This window comes from Pectinophora gossypiella, chromosome 2 (genome assembly GCF_024362695.1).
Source record: "Pectinophora gossypiella chromosome 2, ilPecGoss1.1, whole genome shotgun sequence".
Lineage (NCBI taxonomy): Eukaryota > Metazoa > Arthropoda > Insecta > Lepidoptera > Gelechiidae > Pectinophora > Pectinophora gossypiella.
The window spans coordinates 14986479-15007140 of NC_065405.1; the positions used below are offsets into that span (position 1 = coordinate 14986479).

At 39.1% G+C, this 20662-nt stretch overlaps 3 protein-coding genes across 6 annotated transcripts in view; 2 read left to right on the plus strand and 1 right to left on the minus strand.

Annotated features, from left to right (window-relative positions):
* The window catches only part of LOC126378488 (beta-arrestin-1), a 148789-nt gene extending 135966 nt beyond the window's left edge, over positions 1-12823 (minus strand). For all 3 annotated transcript variants that reach the window (XM_050026902.1, XM_050026911.1, XM_050026893.1), the window contains exon 1: positions 12479-12823. The gene's annotated coding sequence lies outside the window, so the exon portion shown is untranslated. The remainder of the gene's footprint in view (positions 1-12478) is intronic.
* Positions 12824-13629: 806 nt separating this feature from the next.
* On the plus strand, positions 13630-16961 carry LOC126378751 (protein FAM8A1). Its single transcript, XM_050027136.1, has 4 exons — positions 13630-14047; positions 14675-14813; positions 14968-15094; positions 15416-16961. The coding sequence occupies exons 1-4, from the start codon at positions 13708-13710 to the stop codon at positions 15737-15739; spliced, it is 930 nt and encodes a 309-aa protein (XP_049883093.1). The 5' UTR covers positions 13630-13707; the 3' UTR covers positions 15740-16961.
* A 1723-nt stretch (positions 16962-18684) lies between these two features.
* The window catches only part of LOC126378890 (ras-related protein Rab6), a 37372-nt gene continuing 35394 nt past the window's right edge, over positions 18685-20662 (plus strand). For both annotated transcript variants that reach the window (XM_050027388.1, XM_050027396.1), the window contains exons 1-2: positions 18685-18876; positions 19264-19322. In XM_050027388.1, coding sequence (XP_049883345.1) covers positions 18807-18876; positions 19264-19322 — 129 coding nt within the window. In that variant the 5' untranslated portion in view covers positions 18685-18806. The remainder of the gene's footprint in view (positions 18877-19263; positions 19323-20662) is intronic.

Genomic DNA, 20662 nt, shown 5'->3' on the forward strand with positions numbered 1-20662 from the left:
TGTGTGGCTTGTAAGGTGAATTACCAACCTCATTAACCCTGGTGTCAGGTTTATTATTGAGCCACCAAAAGCCCCAGGGTTAACTAACAAACGGCTTCACGTGCCTTCATCTTACTTTCGGACAATCGTGATCAGCTTGCTATGTTCTAACCAAATCGGGATTGGAACTCGGGACCTTCGGATCGTGAGCCCAACGCTCTGGACCACAGAGGCGGTTACGTTAATCCTGATTTAATAATCAGATGTGTCGACAGAACCTGTTCATGTTATTAGGAGTCTAGACTCTGTGCCGTCGATGAGCCGTGCTTATAGCAGCTAGGTAGTAAACTTGGATCAAAGGTGGCTGGTACAATAGTGTGGCGTCACCGAGCTCCGAACGCGCCGCGCCATGTCAAAGAGAGACTTTAAAGGCCAGGTCGTTCCATTTTCATGTGCTCTTTAAACGTATTTGGTAACAAGAGTCATACAGCTGGGTACCGCTACAGACAACTGATATGTGACACTGGCGCCTGATATAAGGGTGTCCACTTGTGTTTCACTGCCAAGAAACTCGAGTAAGGGCATAGCTTAGAAACTTAGCGCTTAGATAAATAATATTTATACACAGACCGCAATATTCAGTCTGAGTGAGAGTGGGTTCAGTGTGTGTGTGGTCGCCCAGTTGCTAGAACGCTTGCCTCTCACTTTGAGGTCGCAGGTTCGAATCCAGCACCGGCCTAAACCAATGATTCGTCGAATTTGTTTCCGAATTAATGTTTGGATCATAAATGATTATCACGTACTCAGCTGTGAGAAAACCTTCATTCCCGAGAAATGCATTTTCGGAGGCTGGTTTTCCCTTCGCGGGTTGGAAGGTCAGGCAGGCAGTCACTTCTGTAAAAAACGGACCTGTCAAACCTTCAGGTTAAGTAAGCGGAGCCAGTGAAAAACGGGATGCTAAAGAGATGATGAGACCGCAATATTTGTTTATTTATTTATTTCGACATTCAATTTGAAAATGTATATTTCTGGTAAACCAATCTTATTGATAATGTTTTCAATAAGCCGAGAGACAAAATTCAATAAGATCTCATTAGCTCTATCAAACAGAATATCTATCGAGGAACTGATTGAATTAGAACTAATAAATGTTGGTTCGAGTACCGCCGTCCTGTGGGATATTATCTTTCTTGAAGAAGTACTTTGGTATTTAATACGTCAATGTATGGGACAGAATTGATACCTAGTCACAGACTGAAATCTAACCATACAGGGTGTTAGTGACATCGTAACGGAAACTTTCAGGGATGATTCGGGCCATGATTTTGAGTTGATATCAAGTGGATTTCACTCAGAATATGACATCGTAACGAATCGTATGATTCTCAGTTAATATCAAGTGAAATTAAAGTCTCTGCTTACCCCGGTGGGAAATAGGCGTGAGTTTATGTAAGTACGCATAAGAGAATCTTATTATGTCATCATAATTTAAAGGTTCATGCCTTCGCTACAAAACCCATTGAATCACCCATTCCTCATAACAAATCAGGAGGACATTGTATCTAGTTTATTCTACATTGGCGATATAATAGCGAATCGCCGCCACGACGCCACGTACAGTATCAACATAATATTGAATCTAGACTTAACAAAGACTCGCGACCTTGAGCGAAAAGTCCATAGGCCTAGATCGATTGCGTGTGACGCCGGGTGACATAACCACAACACTACCGGTGTAGGTCGTCAAATAAAGAGGAACAAATTATTACTGGCAGGGGATACGGATAGCAAGGGAATAGAAGCCTTGTTTGAAAGAGAAGCAGGCGACATTGCCTTGTCCCGGGCACTCCCAGCCCGTGGGAAATGACCGGGCCACGGATGACGCAGCATTCGATTATATAGCCAGTTTAAAGCTGCTACCGACGGTGTAGCGGCACAGAGTCGAAATTTGTCGCGAACATCAATAGGTACGTTATATTTGCTAGATACACCTACGGTAGTTTTAGACTCATGCCAGGAACTTAAGGTGTAGGAATCTTTATCTTTTAAAAAGTTGTTTCTTGTTTTGTAATGTTGGCAGCATTTCAAGGCTATAAAAACGCGTATCGGCCAGAGAAGACTAAATAGAAAATTCAATGTGAATCCGAAGCGTATAAAGAAAAGAATCAAATAAAAATTGTGTTACATTTTTATCATGTAATGAAAAGGAGAGGAAGAGTGAAAGAAAGGTTGGATCAAGTAGGCAGGATAAGATCATACTATTATGAAGTACCTAAGCTAATTGATATCCGTTTCGCTCAGTTCGGAGAATGCGTGACGAGTTCGAATCTCGGCTCGGGCTCCGAACCACTGAACCCGACTTTATGAGTTTGAATTCATGTGTGGATCTTAGATATCACGTGGTTTCCAGGATTTGTGCCTGGATAATGGCAATAGGCTCGCACCCTATTACATAGGACTTACCTAAACATAGCTGGCGAGGATTAGTTGTACATATACTGAACACCTCTGCCTACCCCTTCGGGGATACAGGCGTGGTACTATGTTTGTAATTGGAAAATGAGTAGAGACGAGTGGAAAAGTAGGTTTGAAACGAATTTATGAGTACCAAGAAGTTCTACCTTTTTAACAAAGATAAATCAACCTGACCTGACCTCATCAATCACTCGAAAGATGGCACTATGGGAAGAAAGGTCAAATGTCACAGAATAAAGACGTTCTAAATTTTCAAACGCGTATTTCAATTCGATATTTCACGCTACCCTTCCTTGACATTTTGACAGGCCAATACAAAATCATCGAGCGCACGGTTTCGTGAAAATACTGTCAATAGACATCGACAATGTCTTACTCACAATAAGGCTGAGTTTCCACCGGAACGTGCGAAGACACGTAGCGAGGGATGTGTTTTTCAAGAAGTAATAGAATCGCTTCTTCTACCTTGCCTCGCTCAGGACAGCTTTGGAGGAATCGGCTTAGCGGAGCGAGGTTTTTGTAAGTACAGAACAAGCGAGAGATATCTACGAGGTATGTGCTGCGCCCTCGCAACACGTCCCTAAGTGTTGTGAGGTTTGCGCCATCTGTACCAGTTAGTCCACAGACTGTCCCTGCCCCCTGCGGCATTTCTCAGCCACAAGAACGCTTCCATTAGAAGTACATTTTCGTCGTACAGCTTTGGTGGAATCCCAGCACAGTTAGACATCCCACGACAGAGTTCTCTCGCACATATCTCGTGGAAAAGCAGCCTAATATTGCCAAGCGGAAGCGCGGAGGTGTTCACATTCATCGTATCATTGCCACTTGTTTCCTCAACGGGAATACACTTGACATTTATTTTTTATTACCCCACCTTTCATTTGGTAAAGAAAGACATTATCCTTAGGTCAAAGGACACAGGTTAAGTTCGTAATTCATTAGCAGTCTGAGAAAGAAACAAATCAAGAATAGATTCAACTGCTTTAACGATACTATTGTGATGGCTCACCTTTTGTGCTGTCCTAAGTACCCTAACACCTGCACTATTAAAGACCTTTACGAAGCCACTAACAATGCCGTAAGCGTGGCCAATTATTGGTCAGCAAAAATTTAGTTTCGATCGCCATCGACTCGCAAAGAAGAAGAAGATTGTGATTATTTCTAGCTCTGCGCATTCTGTTAAGAATTGCAAGCGTGAGTTTATACAGGGTGTTAGCGACATCGTAACGAATACTGACGGGAATGATTCAGACCATGATTCTGAGTTAATATAAAGTGGAATTTTCCGTCGCAAAAATCATGATTTTTTGTTTTTAATTATTTTCAACTTTATACTTTTACGACGAAAAATTCCATTTGATACTCAGAATAATCAGCTGAATCATCCCCATCAGTATTTGTTACGACGTCACTTGCACCCTGTACAAGTAGCCATACAAGTAGATAGGGTGTTAGTGACAACTAATACTGAGTGAGGGGGATGATTCAGACCATGATTCTGAGTTGATATCATATGGATTTTCTTGTCGGAAAATTCATGAAAATTTTAGTGTTTTTTTAATTAATTGCAGTTCCATACTTTTGAGTTGGAAAATTCTACTTGATATCAACTCAGATTCATGGTTCAGACCACCCCTCAAAGTTTTCGTTACGATGTCACTAACACCCTGTATAGGTATGTAAAAGATACTCAAAGAACAAAGCTTACATTACTCGTCTAAGAAACATTAACATAGATGTATATACTGAACCATGTCGTAGTACCTTATTTGACAAATTGAATCAGGGGTCTTACTAAATACCAAGTATGCAAATGCGACAGGGTTCTAGACATTTGCATAGAATAAACAAGAATACTATGCACAGTTGGGACACTCTCCGATACGAGTTTGGAGCGAGCTTGATTTACTTAACCCTCCCCCCAAATTTGGGGTCACTTTAGTCTATTTAGTACGACATAAAGATACATTAAGTAAGCGCGGGCGGAATGTCTGATTTTTGTATGGAGTGTCCACTCTGTGTGGAGCTTGGCCACTCTAGCACCCTATGTTATGTTATAAATATGTCATTAACATCAGCCCACGGCAACCGCGAATTATATCGAAAGTTTCGTCCAAAAACGCAGCTATGGTATAGACGTAATACGGCTATCGCTCAAAGCCCTCTGTATAATTCGCGCCGCGCGATATGTGGTTGCCGTGCATCCACAATTATTCACAATTCAATTAAATTTTTGCCTTAATAATAGTTCCCTACTCATCCGTGCAAAAGGCTATAATTCAATTAAATTTTTGCCTTAATAATAGTTCCCTACTCATCCGTGCAAAAGGCTATAGCCACGTGTTAGGGTCCGTTATGTTTATTTTATTATTATTAGATTAAATATTTAATAATAACCGGAATAAAGTCGTGAATCCGTGTCACGACTTTATTATTTGTATTTTGACACTGGCAGTTAATTTCTTTTGTTTTTACTTTTAATTTCTTCTTTTCCATTTTTCACTTTTCCCGCCTTTTTTGAAAAGGCCGGGGGCGGCAGTTTTGGTCGGTTGCTGAAGTATGATTACGACGAGCACCCCCCAACTAACTAACGGCCTCCGTGGTCCAGTGGTTGAGCGTTGGGCTCACGATCCGGAGGTCCCGAGTTCGAATACCGGTGTGGACATATCACAAAAATCACTTTGTGATCCCTAGTTTGGTTAGAACATTAAAGGCTGATCACCTGATTGACCAAAAGTAAGATGATCCGTGATTCGGAAGGCACGTTCAACCGTTGGTCCCGGTTACTATTTACTGATGTAAGTTAGTAGTCGTTACATGAGCCATGTCAGGGGCCTTTGGCGGCTCAATAATAACCCTGACACCAGGGTTGATGAGGTTGGAAATTCGCCTCACAACCCACACGATAGAAGAAGACCTCCCAAAATGAAAGCAGTAGTATTATCACACCAGCGGGCCTAGCACCGTAAGTACGCTACTCTTTCTCGCTGCGATAGAGATCGTCTGTCTCTTTCTGTGCAGTACTGTGAGAGAGTGACGGGTGACGTATGTCGAGGCGAGAAAGAGTCGCGCGCTTACGGTGCTAAGCCCGCTGATGTTCTCAAATGAGATTCGAGGAATAAAAGTAAGCGGTTGTTATGACTAGTGACTATGACGAAGTGTATGAGTAATCACTTAGATATGGAATCTTGATCCCTTGGAACCGTTGACTCAGATCAGATAGCCGGTGGCTGACCGCAGGCGTGTTGGTTACATGAAGATTGATACAGACTATATATTGATCTAATTCACCTGTTGAGCTATTGATGTATGGATCATATCATATAAAGGCTAGGTAAGAAAAGCTTATGTGGATAATGATAAAATTCATTATGGTTTTTATTAATTATGTAGCCTATAGAGGTACTTTACACACGAAGTACATTTCTGATATCTTCCTTTATATCTTACTTCGCTTCTCCATATTTTTTATTCCTTTGATCATAAGACATCACAAGGCTGAAATATTATAGACGGCGAAACGGCTCACCAACTATCACGTTGGTTTAACAGCTCGGTGAGGTTCTTGCGATGGATGGTCGTCATCTTGTGACCTCTGACTATCCTTGGATATAGACTTATGTTTAAGAAGCAAATACTTCCGATTTCCATGAATAAGGTGCTTTAGAAATGGTATAGGATTAGAGTGGCTTTTGTTTTTTCATTTAAAGATCAGGAAAATAAAGTCTCACCTATCTATTTATCTACTCAGCCTGTATCCACCCACTGCTAGATATAGGCCTTATTTCTTTCAAGCCATCCTTTCTGGTCCTGATCATCCATTGCTTTTCGGCAAGCCCACCCAGAACCCTGCAATCTCACCTAGTGACCTATTAATATAAGCTAGGTAGACACAAACCCCACCCTGGGAAATCTACCAAACCCCCCATTCACAGTCATCAGCGAAACGTTTCGCTACGATCTCAAAGGACACAGCGTGTTATCGATAAAAATCGTTGTTAACACTGCGCTTGCCAAACGCAAACACATAATTTTAATAAGAATTTTACCATTACCAGTTGACCTTGTACACATACTCGTTCTGTTATTTGGAAAACAAATACAAAGATTCAAAATGTTTAACATACAAACGATAGTTATTTTCGGAACAGGGTCGCGATAAGTAACGACGTATCGGCTTAACGTGCCTGCTACAAATTAAGATTCCGTATGCGTGACTCATAAGTTGAATCTGAAGATATGTTTGACCACTTGCTGATAACAGTTATGTCGGTTTCAGACCTCGAGCATAGAATAAACACACTACGTATAGAACGGACACTCCTCTACGCACCAATTCTCATCGGGCGCCGACCTACCCCTGATGATGACGATGCTTCGCAGTCGATTTCGACTACAGCGACAGCAGCTGGTGGATTCATTGACGGTTATCATTCAAGAGCTTGGAAAGTCTGCTCTCTGGTGTGCTCTGTGATGGCTCGTATAGCCAATTTTATGTGAAAACTTACACCCACATTGTGGGCACGTCAGCACAGCGCCTACGTAATTATAGATGAAAGCCGCAGGTGGTCGGGCTTTCAGATCATCACGTTTTCTGTCCAGATCTGACCTTCTTTCTTCTTCAAAATCAGACGCTTTTTGTTGGACAAGGCGTCTCCACTCCGGGCGCTAGCTTGCTTGCGCCTCCCAGCATGAGGGCTCGATGTCCTACTTCTAGGTCTTACTTCAGTCTTAAATGCCCGTAAGGCGTTAAGGAGTAAGGGAGCACGCGCGAACTGTCTGGCTCACTCGCACTTCCGCTTAGGCACCTTTAGGGTGCAACAACTTATAATATTTGGAGTCGAGGACGATGCAACACATCATCACCATCATCTCCCTAGCATTATCCCGTTTTACACAGGGTTCGCTTACCTAACCTGAAGATTTGCCAGGTCCGATTTTTACAGAAGCGACTGCCTGTCTTACCTTCCAATCCGCGAAAGGAAAACCAGCCCAATACAGGTTAGGTCACATACCTTCGAAAATGCATTTCTCGGGAATATGGGTTTTCTCACGATGTTTTCCTTCACCGCTGAGCACGTGAATTCGAAAACAAATTCGACAATCATCGGTTTAGGCCTGTGATGGATTCGAACATGCGGACTAAAAGTGAGAGACAATGGTTCAACTGGGCGATGCAATACAGATATAAGAAATTAATGTCTTCATAAAACATAATCTTTAAATAAACCTAGTACCTTGAAATGATACGTACCTATAATAATTCTTATTTTTGTTACAAAACGCCTGAGGAACATTTCGAAGAAATTCAATCAACAACCTGGACACATTTTTCGCGAAAACTTGTGAAGTTTTTCCATAAAAACTGGTGCTTAATAAGAAGTGGGCCGAGGGGCAGTGATAATACTTTTTCTCGTCAGTATTTTTACCGTGTTTTCGTACAGAGATTTATGGAATATTACAGGCCTGACGCAATTACTTTCGCGGAAGCGTATGTTTTACGTAAATGTTATTGTTTATGCTACATTAGCATGTATACACACATATACAGGGTGTTAGTGACATTGTTTGTAACGAATATGGGAGAGATGAGGGGGAAAATTCAGATCATGATCCTGAGTTAATATTAAGTAGAATTCTCCGTCGCAATATTCATGTTTCCTTGTGTTTTTTTTTTAATTATTTTCAGTTCTATACTTTTGCGATGAAAAATTCCACTTGATCACCTCAGTATTCGTTACGATGTCACTTACACCGCGTACAAGTACAGGTAGCCATAAAGGTGCGTATGGGTGTTAGTGATACCGTAACAAATACTGAGGGGAATGATTCAGACCGTGATTCTGAGTTGATATCAAGTGGAATTTCCTGTGATCAGAAGACTTTTGATACGAAATCCTAAGGTAACGCGCACCCCGGAATAATGTATATGATACATACATAACGTATCCTCTCACACCAAGCGGAACGATATAAAGGGAAATTAAATTATTATATTATAATAACGTCGTGTTTCCGGCAACGCAGCTTGACATACCACCACACCCCGGACCTTCATACAAACAACCGCGATTTATGTGATGTCATTATAATGTATATATATGTAATCCGTGTCTGTGGTGTCCTAAATAATAAATGTTTCTTTCTTTCTTTCTTTCTATTTGCAAAGACACTACACATTGACGTTATCGTACACGCGCATCTGTGTGTGTGACGTCTGATGCCCATACGATTGAAGACCAAAGTAGACCGAGGGGGTGAGGTAAACCTAGCTCAGCCGCTGGTGGGGAGCTGAGAGTTGCCGTTCTGTACGAAGTATTATTCCCTATTCTATGACTAAAGTAAGACCCAGAGGGGGTGAATTCGGCGGCCGATACGATGAGGAGCGGAGAGTTACCGTTCTATACGTAGCACTACTTTTTATTGTATAACTGTCGTGTATTACCTATTATTTATTCTATGGTTTAGGGAAATGTATGCAGAGTCGCCAGTCCCTAATGTATGCACCTGGAAGGTATTTAAGGTTAGAATTACAAAGCTTTCGACGCCTAGAGGGTCAGTGTACGTAATTAATATTTACAATACGACATGTCTGGCTGCATTATATGTCCACTAACGAGCCGTGCGATGAATTGTGATTTACTTACACCTTATATGTCTTACGTATTTCTTATTTTGACTTAGTAATGAATAAGTAGCAGCATTAAGCTGCATTAGCAGTCGTTAATAATCATCAATCCGCACTGGGCCCGCGTGGTGGTTTAAGGCCCGATCTCCCTATCCATCCATAGGGAAGGCTCGTGCCCCAGCAGTGGGGACGTTAATGGGCTCATGATAATGATTAAGTAGAGGTTGATTATAGTAATGAAGAATCCGTAATAGGCTGTTCGGAAACGCGCATCTTACATTGTATGACTGCATTTCTGATCTTCAAACCCGCGAAGGAAAACCAGCCCAATACAGGTTAGGTCACATACCTCCGAAAATGCATTTCTCGGAAATGTGGGTTTCCTCACAATGTTTTCCTTCACCGCTGAGAACGTGATAATCATTTATGACCCAAACATGAATTCGAAAAACGATTTCGAAAATCATAAGTTTAAAAAAGTCCGTGCTGGATTCGATTCGAAACTGCGAAATTTTATCGTAAGATACTGCATACAAAAATATTTTTTTGATAAATAGTAAGCTTCCTGTGATAAGGAGGGATCTTCTTGCATGATATTTGTTTTTTTGCTCTGCAGGTTATAATGAACAAGACGACCTTTTAATATACTATCACGGAGCTCCGTGCGTCGTAAAGTTTGCAAAGAAGGAGCAAAGTTGGAAGTACGAACTATTTGCTTATACTTGTATGGCGCGCGTTTCGCACTCACTTGGCCCTTCCAACCACTTTCTTCTATTCCATGTGTTAGACTAACGTTGATAGGTGGTGGGTCGTATCGCCATTTATAATGGTCGAGCCAACTGTGTGCTCAGCGGTGGCAAATAACATTAATTACAGCTGGTACATGCGGCGCCAACTCTTTATAAGGGTAAGCCCTGTAATGGCGGCCGTGGCTCAAATTAAGCCCTTGTAATTTACTTAAAGATAATGGAAGTAGGATGATGATGATCACGGAAGCGGTCAGGTACGCAGGATATATTAAAGTGCGCAGACGTTCGTGGAAAACGCAGGCGCACACACTCGTCTTACCTCTCCTTGCTTCAGTGGAACGGAAAACCGATACGACTGAAGGAGAGGTCAGATGACGTGTGTGGCCGACGATAACTATTTGCCCTCTACCGACGCCCTAGGCCATCCACCTTGCCTTGCTGAGTCGCCAAGTCAGCCCAGCCCTTGCCCTGGCAAACCGTGTCGGCGCACGGGCTAAACCTGGTTGAGGGGCTTGCTACTTCGGTGGACAAGTTTCGTATGCGCTTCCCTCGCGCAAAGCGCATAAAGTCTGTTTCGGTGAGAAAGGCAACCCAATGCAGATATGCAAAAGGGCTTGAAGTAGGATACTTAAGATATTAAGATGTATGTATTTGAGGTTTCTTCTCAGAGAAGTATTAATGCATTTTAATAGACCACGGTCCACAGTGCTGCTTCTCAGGGACACAGGCGCGCGCGACGCTACGTTTAGGTATCTGTTTTTTTTATGTTAGCTAAAGTCACAGATCTTCTTCTAATCCTTTTCTCCCTCCACTCCTCGCGATCTTTTGCAGCCCCTGTAGCTTGCTCCCATGACATGGCGAGTTTTAAATTCCCGGTCAACCGAGCGTCGCCAGGTCTGTTTGGGCCCCCCCGTTTGCGATATCCACGCGTAACCAGGTCAGGTCATAATTTTTGTACCGGGTGAAAGCCCTCAGCGCTCCCCATTTGTCCGGCCAAGTAGTTAATGCGTCTGCGGCAAATCTACAATAAGTCACGCAACAAAAAAACAGGTAATAAATGGTTGGATACATTATGTTGATGGAATAGAATCAACAATTAATAAGAAAAATAACAGTTAAGGTGCAAAGTAAGATTTAAATTATCCTTTTCAATAATACAGTCAATTGTCGTTATACACTGTCTTGTGTACAATAAACTGTTAAATAAATACTCTCAAAACAAATGTTTTAAAGGTATAAAATAGCTGTTAAACAAAAACAATCTTATTATCACAATCTTCAAAAATATGTATATAGTAGACTTTTATTTAGTTTTTGAAAATTGTTGTCTTAAAATTTTAATACACAAATTTTGACATCATTCAGTCTTAACCTAACAAACATAAAAATATATTTACTCACGCCAATTTCCTACTGGGGTAAGCAGAGCCTATGGAACTCCATTTGCTTTGAACCTGACACACTTCTTAACCTAAACAGAATGTTTAATAACATAGAAGAGCTACTCACTAGCCCTCTGATAATGACTGGCCTTATTGAATATAGATTGGATGGCATCCACTTGGCCAGACTAATGGGGAATGCTGACATGGAATCTCATAGTCTCTTACAGATGACTCAAGTGAACTGTAATTAAATAAATAAAGATAACTTTACTGATTACTTGTGGCTCTGCCCTCCCTGTTAGGGACCATAGTCGTGAATGGCTCCTACAAATAAGTTACATCCATTTTCCATATCCTAAATGGGGGTATATACCTAGTAGATAAGATATGAGTATATTTTAGTCCTATCAGCATTTATTTAACTATAGTTGTGTGTTGTACGGTGTACATACATAAATGGCACAGTATTGTCAATGAAATGTCTATCTAGTGATAAGAGATACCTTTGTATGCATAAGAGATAAAATTTGAGAGATGGCTCTTTTAGCTAAGTACTATTGTATGTACTTTAAACATTCTTTGGAATATGTTGTTTAGTTAAGTTGTCCTTTAGTTTTATAGGTATTTATTGTTGAATACTTAACTTTCATAGGCTATAAAGCCTAAGTATACAACAAAATCAGACTTTCAGATTAGTATGTTGTTTGTCTAAGAATAAACAGAAACAGATTGTTAAAGTAAATTGAAGGTAAAAGTTAAATGTTTATTATTTTCTTCTTTTAGTTAATATGCTACCTATTCAGTTGGTACTTATACACTTATCTATGCTAGTAGGAAGTTGTTTAACTAAATACCTATTACCTAAGCTCAACAGGTAAAAATATAATTGCTAAAATGGCGTAAGAAACAAAGTTTAAAATTGAATGACAATAAATTAACTTGATATGATAATTTTTCAATCGCAGACAGAACAACTCGTTATCACCCGCGCTGTAATTCCCGCACGTAACCAATAAAAATGATTGATATTCAAGGTGATCATAAGACGACAAGATCATGGCATTTTACCAAAAACGCGAGCCGGAAAACCTCTCAGATCTTCAAGATTACTATATTATTCCCGAGGTCAAGCACATCAACTGTTTACCGTACTCTACAAAAAACATTACCCACGAAAATAGACCGGGTATACGCGTAACTACTCCTTTCTGCACCAGTAAGTTTCATGCATAAATATAAAAAAATATATACACAATACTCACAATAGCCGGGATATGTTGAAACGGGCGGTCACTCTCCTTTATTTACAACTACAAGCCCACCATTGAGCACATTGCACTGAGCAAAAAAAATACAGTAAATTACCGAATGTTCCGAACACGATTCGTTCACTCCCTACCGCCGATTTACGACGAGTTATCACACTTAATTATTTTGATTGTATGGCACAGTGTCACTGCGTATAAAATAAAGTCACACAATAACTAGAATTCAATCGTCTAGCTCACATTCACCTGAATTCCACCCAAGTCCTCACCAACCACCATTATTGCGCACGCATCAGCCATTCGCTACCTGCTGGGTGAAGTTGACAGCTTACTGCAAATGTTGCCACATATGGGAAGAGATTACCCTATCTCACTGACATCTATTAACACATTTTTTTTAATTAATATTTATTGAACTGGATTGGTTATTCTTACGCTTTGGCAACTAAATAACTGCCGACTTGAATCTCTACTCGTAAAAGTTCTGTGCAAATATTATATGAATGGATAAAAGTTTATTTTCGTTGTTAGTTTAGATGTTAATTTACTTAACATATACCGGCCTGCGTGGTCCAGTGGTTGAGCGTTGTGATCACGTTTCGGAGGTCCCGGCTTCGAATCCCGGTGGGGACAAATCACAAAAAGTAAGGTGATCCGTGCTTCGGAAGGCACGTTAAGCCGTTGGTCCCGGTTACTACTTACTGATGTAAGTACGTAGTCGTTACACTTATTTTTATAAATGCTTTAGCCATTACATTGAAGCAGTCTTAATTAAAGATTTGGTTATTATTGCAAAATATTACATTATTTTCTTTTAATTACATATAATATTTTTTCCTAAATTGTTAGTTCAACTTTCTAAAATGAGAACACTGGCATATGTCAGATTTTTTTTTATTATTTCTGCCGTTCGGATACACGTGCAGTGGTATACAATTTTGTAAAAAATATTCATCTATATGGGTATTCACAAGGTATTCATATTTTTCTAGTGTTTCTTATAATAAACGAGCTTTTTATTGCTGGAAAATGCAATTTCATTTTGACTGGTTATCACTCACTAATAGCATGTTTTTCGTTTTTTTTTTTTAGACAAAAAAGAATTCATGAACGAAACCGCAAATGTCAAAACAATTTGCCGTCAAAACTGACGTGTACCTTGGATTGGAGCCTTGTTATGCAAATAAAACCGAAAGATTGTTAGTTAATTGCACATTTTGGAAATGTCTGATACTGAGAGACTTGTGGATGATGCTGGACCATCAGATGGAGGCCCTAGTCGTACTGGGGAGGGGGATACTGCGCCAGTTGTATCTGAACGAGAAGCATATTTCCAGGCTCTGCGCCTATGGATCCAGCAGGCTCAAATGTATCAGAACCTGTCGACATGCTTCCCCTATTACATGATGACGTTCCAGGGCTTGCAGAACAACCCAACAAATGTGCCGTTGTTGAACAATAATTACCAGTTTCAAGGGCAACAGTTTCCATTCCAAATTCCCAATGTACCACGAAATGCTCCTGATAACCAGCCGCAGGCTGAAGCTCTTACTCCAGTTGAAGGTATTTTTTACGAAGTCTACTGTGGTATCTAGATATTTATAATATTGCATTATAAAGTTGTTCTTCACTTTACATTTTTAGTAACTAATAAGTTTTTCACCCCACAACAATGATATTTAAGTCTTTATTGAGGTTGAGTTTGATGAAATTGACATTTAATAAACTAAATGTAATCAAAATACTGTTAGAAGAGGCTTTTTGTTCTGTTAAGATTAACATACATAGCTATTCAGAAGGGTATACCTACTTACATTATAAATATGTTTGTTCTTTTCTAGTTTGGTTGAATAATATGTCTTGGACTATTTGTATAACTTGCAGGATGTATAAATTATTAGTACTTACCTATTTTGTTTTAGTCAGAGGACTATATCGTCGTTGATGTTGCTAATTGACATATCTGAAATTTTTGGCAAATCTCATTTGCACCTTTTGCATTCAATAAGGCACAAATTATTTTAGCAAAAAAAATGTAGATATGTCAGTTTGCAAAGTCAGCCACAATATGCAAGTCTAGTTTAGTCTTTAGCATCATAAACTAATTAAGCTAATTTTTATATATTTTGTATCTTTAGTAGTGAAAAAAAAATGTCTTTTCATATTATTATTATCACCTTATATTTCCAGTGATTGCCCGTCACGGAGGCTTCGAGTATGTCATCCCTCCCCTGTACAAGAGGCTTCTGGCAGAGTTCATTGACTTCATGCTGCTCTTTATATTAAAACTTATTGTTACATTTGTTGCAGTTGACATGTTTGAATTTATGTGAGTATTTTGAATAGTATTTTTAACGGCCTCCATGGTCCAGTAGTATAGTGTGATTCGGAGGTCCCAGGTTCGAATCCCAGTGGGGACAAATCTCAAAAATCACTTTGTGATCCCTAGTTTCGTTATTTATTATTTTACTTTGTTGTTACAGTGACTTGGAAAAGTTTGACTTCTACAAGTTCAGCGAGCATTATGACGACTACAAATATGCCATGGAACTGACTTCAGAGATATTATTCCTTGAAGTTATCTACAGGATACTAGTCTGCATTTTTGAGGTAATATATATTTGTGGTGTCTGCCTACCCCAACGGGAAAGAAGCGTGATCTAATGTGTATTCATATTCTAAAATCTAAATGGACTAGGAATAAAAAATAAGTATGGAATGCTTTCAGCTGCTTACTATATGGACAAAATTCAGCTAGGGAATTTGGTAGTGTTATCGAACCTGTCCCTGTAGCACGTTGGCCGCATATCGCGCGCGACGCGGTAAACGAGTATACTTTATTGGAGAAAAAAACATTTATCGCACGCGTGTGCTGTATTGCGGTGGTAATGGGTTTATTAATATTATACAATTTGCCAATATTACTTGCAGGCTTGCTGCTTATCAGGCAGCATCGGTCGTACGGGAGGCGCGACTCCAGGGAAGGCTCTTCTCGGGCTCCGCGTGGTCACCGCCTCAGCCGTCATCCCCGTTGAGGGCCGCCCCAGAGAGACCGTGCTCCTCTACCCCGGTAGACCCCTCACATTCCTCATAGCTCTAGTCCGTTCCCTCATGAAGAACTTCCTCATATCCCTTCTCTTTCCTCTCTGTGTGGTCTTATTCGTATTCCGTCACAATCGCACGGGGTACGATTTGCTTTGTGGGGTCATTGTGGTAGAGGAAAACATGTTTCCCCCGCGGAGGCATGTTCCATAGACTTGCACAGGTAGGATGAGGTTAGTGACACAGGCTTGTTTATGGATACGCGGCGTATTGTTCGGTGCTTTATTGTATATCAGTACCACGCGAGTGGAAACACTTCTGCGTGAACGGTTTTATGCAACGTCTTATGTTTAAACTCACCGCGCGATGCGCTGTCTTCGTAAACGCTATTTTTCAGACGTTAAGTACGACGTAGGCCCTCATTGATTGTTAATTCAAAGAGATCATGAGCTCTGTTGTGATTGATTCTATTACGTTTCAAATCAGTAGCATAGTTTTATTATACATATGTCCACATGGGTCGCCTACATTAAATAGCTTCTAGGCAAATCTGTATTTGCCGCTCTGACTGTCAGTACTGGCAATGGTATGCGTACTATTTGTTATTGAAATGAAGTTAATATTTTTAGTAGAAAAGTTGTATGTTAGTCGGCGCCAATATTTCTCTTGCAAGTACTCAGTCAGAGTAGCAGTAAATACAGCCGGTATCAATAAGATTACTGGTCCTGTCCCTGCGGCACGGTACACGCGACGCGACAAAATATCGCGGGCTTCGACCAACAGCTACAATGTTTGCTGACTGCGTAGATAAACATCGTATATCTATTGGTTGAAGCCCGTGGTATATGTCATGTGCCATGCCGCAGGGGATGGTAAACCCTATTGTAATTTATAGAGCTTGTTAATTTAAAGACTTTTGAAAAAACCCAAATGATATGGATAAGGAATAAGGTTTTTTATTTTCTTAGATTATTGTTTTAATGTTCCAGTTTCTTCCCTAAGTATTTATTATTTAGCTACATATACAAATTGGATTTGTATACGCTAGTTGCGCTATTTCTGCTTGTTATCATGTAAACACTTTTTATGAAATATCATTGTAAAATAGGCATAAAATTCACTTTAAAAACATGATTTCAAAGTCTGGCACTTTCGTAACCAAAGTATGCAATGAAAACAACGAATGTTTGAGATATTTGTTACAGTTTCGAGTACCTACCCATCATTTACTTTATCAATACGTGCTAATTAGCATATGCCATAATAACTGTTTTTAAAAAAAGTTATCGCAGGGTGTTCAAATGAAAAGTTACATTCGTTTTTGTGATACATGTGATGATATTCGTAAGTGAATTTAAATTTTATGATATCCTAGGTCCTAAAGTTATAATTTTGTAAATAATTATTGTTTGAGTAAATGTGTTAAATTATATAATTTCGCAATTTATTTATTTTCATCCTTGAGAATAATCGAAGAAATCGAGATTCGAATCGTAGCAAGCCGGCACGAGCATGATACACATACCTTCGGCAATCATCTTCGAGTTGCTTTAAGCATGGGAAAACGTTATAAAATAAAGACATTGAGTATTAGTATGGGTCTTTGGTGATTTAAATTGAATCAATCAATTCGTAGCTGATTTCGCAAACTAACGTATCTGCAATTCTTTGCTAAAATAATTTGCGTCTTATTGATAATAGCAAAAGGTGCGAATCAGATTCGCTAAAAAATACAGATACATCAGCGAGCTACATTAGCGACGAATTTAATCGGATATTTAATATCTCTTCTTCTATCGTTATGGGTGAAATGGATAACCAACCTCAACTATCCGGGTTATTATTAAGCCGCCAAAGGCCTATGTAGTAAACGGGACCAACGGTTTATCGACTTATCGTGCCTTCCGAAACACGGATCATTCAATCACGGATATTCGGGTGGAAACTTACAAAGGGATTTTAGTGATACATCCTAACCGGGATTCGAACCCGGGACCTCCGAATCGTGAGTTCAACCACTGTAACACGGAGGCCGTTACTGTCCATTGTAGGTAAGTTTCGATAGTCTCTGTTTGCCCCGGTGGGAAAGAGAGGAAATGCGCATGTGCGTATGTATGTAGGCGTGTTTGGTCATGGAAGTAGAAGTTTGTGGGATTCGGTCTGTTGCCGGTCATAATACTGTGTAAGAAGAAATGACTCATGCATGTAATCACAGTGTAATCATGACGTAATCGAAGCTTTGGTAAGACAGGCGAGTTCCGTTTGTTCTAATGAAATGACTTTAGGAATTTAATTTGAAGACCTATGAATAAATGAGGTAATGGTTTTATGAATATGGATGGATACAGGAAGAGGATCTTCTTTCTACAATCCACAGTCTGTATGCGGAAGATTTTATGCTGTGTCGTTTAGTAGTTGCAAGTTTTATTACATTTTATAAGTGGTGTATAATTAAAACTTGAAGAGTATTTAAAAAAAATATTATTTAAAAATTAGTGACAAGATAGCTATTTTCTGAATATTATAAATGATGATTGGTCATTTCAAAAGATTAATTTTTGTTGCGTTTTGTTGTTACATCGTAATTTTGTTGAGTTGGCTTGATGGTTTAGAGATGAGCAAATAATACTAGTGTTATTTTTAGGGTCATTATTCTTTCTAATATCTGTGATTCTGTATGAGTAACAGAGACAGTATTCAATCTTATTACAAATTATACAATAACATTAAGTAGAACTGATGATGCTTGAATCATAAAATTATCCTTCTTTGGCAGATAATATTTACGTCAAGTATTTTAATTTTACAATCTTTTTTTGACCATTTACATCGCTATACGTTACATACTAAACATAACAGCATCAAAGGGCAGGTATAGTAAATACACCCACTTCTCGTAAGTTACGTTTAAGTCACATGTAACACACTACTATAATTATTTTCCTGAAAGAGAGACTTTCAGATTATTATGCATAAGAAGATTGCAGTTCAGTTCATTACGATGATGCGAATTGAGTTTATTTTTTTTTTCGAGCTTTTCGGCGCGATAGAAAAATAAGGTTTAATAGGATATTGAAAATATCGAATGATATTTGTTAATTATTTATTACGAGTATACTAGGTTCGTTCAACTCTATCCGTCAGTTCGTAACGTGGCGGCGCTGCGCTCGTGTGTGTGCGAGGAGTGGCTGCGATCTGTCATTGTTCATGTAGTTTTTTCTGTGATAAGAATTACTGTGAAATTAATAGTTTAGCGAACTAACTAATTTATAAATTCACGATGTCTGCGTCGGGTGAATTTGGTAATCCCTTGCGCAAGTTCAAGCTCGTATTCCTCGGGGAACAGAGCGGTGAGTTGACGGGCCAATTGTCGGTGCTCCATCGTACATTTTTAATACATAGTTTTTGAATTTACGACACGTAACTATAGATTCGTCTAGGCTTTATCGAATTACTGACCTACATTGGTCTGGGGAGGGTTATTACAAGTTTTTGTAGGGTCGTTGCAGCGGCGGGGGATTTGGGATCGAAGATAGGCCTGTGCCGAAATTACGACGTCTCGTATGTAGGTTACACTCTCTTAGCGCGATATACGGCTGGCCCGCTGTGTAGTATGTTCTCACGCGTCGAATAGCTCCCGTTATCAATCGTGTACTCCGATTTACTTGCAATAGAAGTATAAAAACTAATACCGTTGCGGCGACTCGGTGTTCTGATACGGATCTTGTGTTTTTCAGTGGGAAAGACGTCGCTCATCACTAGGTTCATGTATGATAGCTTCGACAACACTTATCAGGTGAGTCTTCTGTTTTGGTTCTTATCTCAATAAGTTGTTTGACCAGTGGGTCCACAAATCAGGTTATGTGCTTCATAATTAACTCGTCATATGGATGTTGATATTAATAAGATTCTATGAGTCACTCAATCGTTCATATGACTACCTGGTTATAAAAAATGTTTAGTTTTATAACTGATTTAAGATCATCAAAAACAATCATTTGTTAAAAGGCAACCTTACTGAGTCACTTTGCCATTTCTTACTGGATTGCTTGTATTACATATATCTAGTTGAAGCTTAAAATCTTTTAAAATGATTTTTATTTATATTTTAGCAGGGCTTGAAAGGAATTAAGGTTATGCTACCATTTTACGGACCAATAGGAATTCAGTTACCACAATTTCGTACCGGAACAATAGTAGCACAATTTAAACTTTCAAGTCCTGCATTTCAGAACTAGCTTCAATAAGTATTATGTTATATTAGCTGTAGTATCCCACACTATACCTACATTAATACCTGTAGATTTTATACATAAATAACTCAACCTCTATCTAGCAACTGCTAGTTACAATTAATCCTCTATTCTTAAATACTATTCAATAACATTACTTATTTTAAAAGTCACTTATGTATAATAATCCTGACACCAGGGTTGATGAGGTTGGTCCATCTCACAACCCACACGATAGAAGACCTATTTATACAGGACAATGTAACAAAAACACCCTGTATATAGATGTACATTCTGACAAACTTTGCCTTAGTTTGACAGCTCATATACCAGCTCTATCTCTTTCTTTTTTCTTTTTTTTCTTTCTTTTTTTTCTGTTTTGTCATGAGTTTGGTACTAGTCTTAGAGTTAGCAGATGAAAATCCTTTCTTTTTTTGTCCTTTATAATAGACAATTCATAGTCTTATTTATTCGGAAAATAAAATGTTATCCACCAGAATCAGGAAGAAAGTGATAATTAGTTATCTATAGATTCTAATTTATTTTATTTTTGATATAATGCTGATAAATGTATACACATGTTGTTGATAGCAATGTTTTTATTGCATAAGATAAGCAATTTCAATGCTAATGTATAAGAATTACTAGTTGGCTGTCATATGCCTAACTTTCGCTTTTAAAGTTTAAACAAGTAATGAATTAGTAAAAGTTCACTATTTTAAAGTCCCTTTAAAACCAAACCCCATTGTTTTAATTTTGTACCTGGAAATCTGGGCAACAGGAGGTTAAGACTTGGGGTGTGTTTGAATTGTCCTTCACCTGAAAACTGTCATATAGCTCTCAACTTAGCAGAAAAACTTTTTTTCGGTGAAAATTAAAATGTGTTTGCATTTTACTATAATCT

Coding starts and splice junctions, on each gene's coding strand:
- LOC126378751 (XM_050027136.1), top strand. CDS start 13,708: ATGTCTGATACTGAGAGACTTGTGGATGATGCTGGACCATCAGATGGA. Junction 14,048..14,674: donor AGCTCTTACTCCAGTTGAAG/GTATTTTTTACG, acceptor TTATATTTCCAG/TGATTGCCCGTCACGGAGGC. Junction 15,095..15,415: donor TACTAGTCTGCATTTTTGAG/GTAATATATATT, acceptor TATTACTTGCAG/GCTTGCTGCTTATCAGGCAG.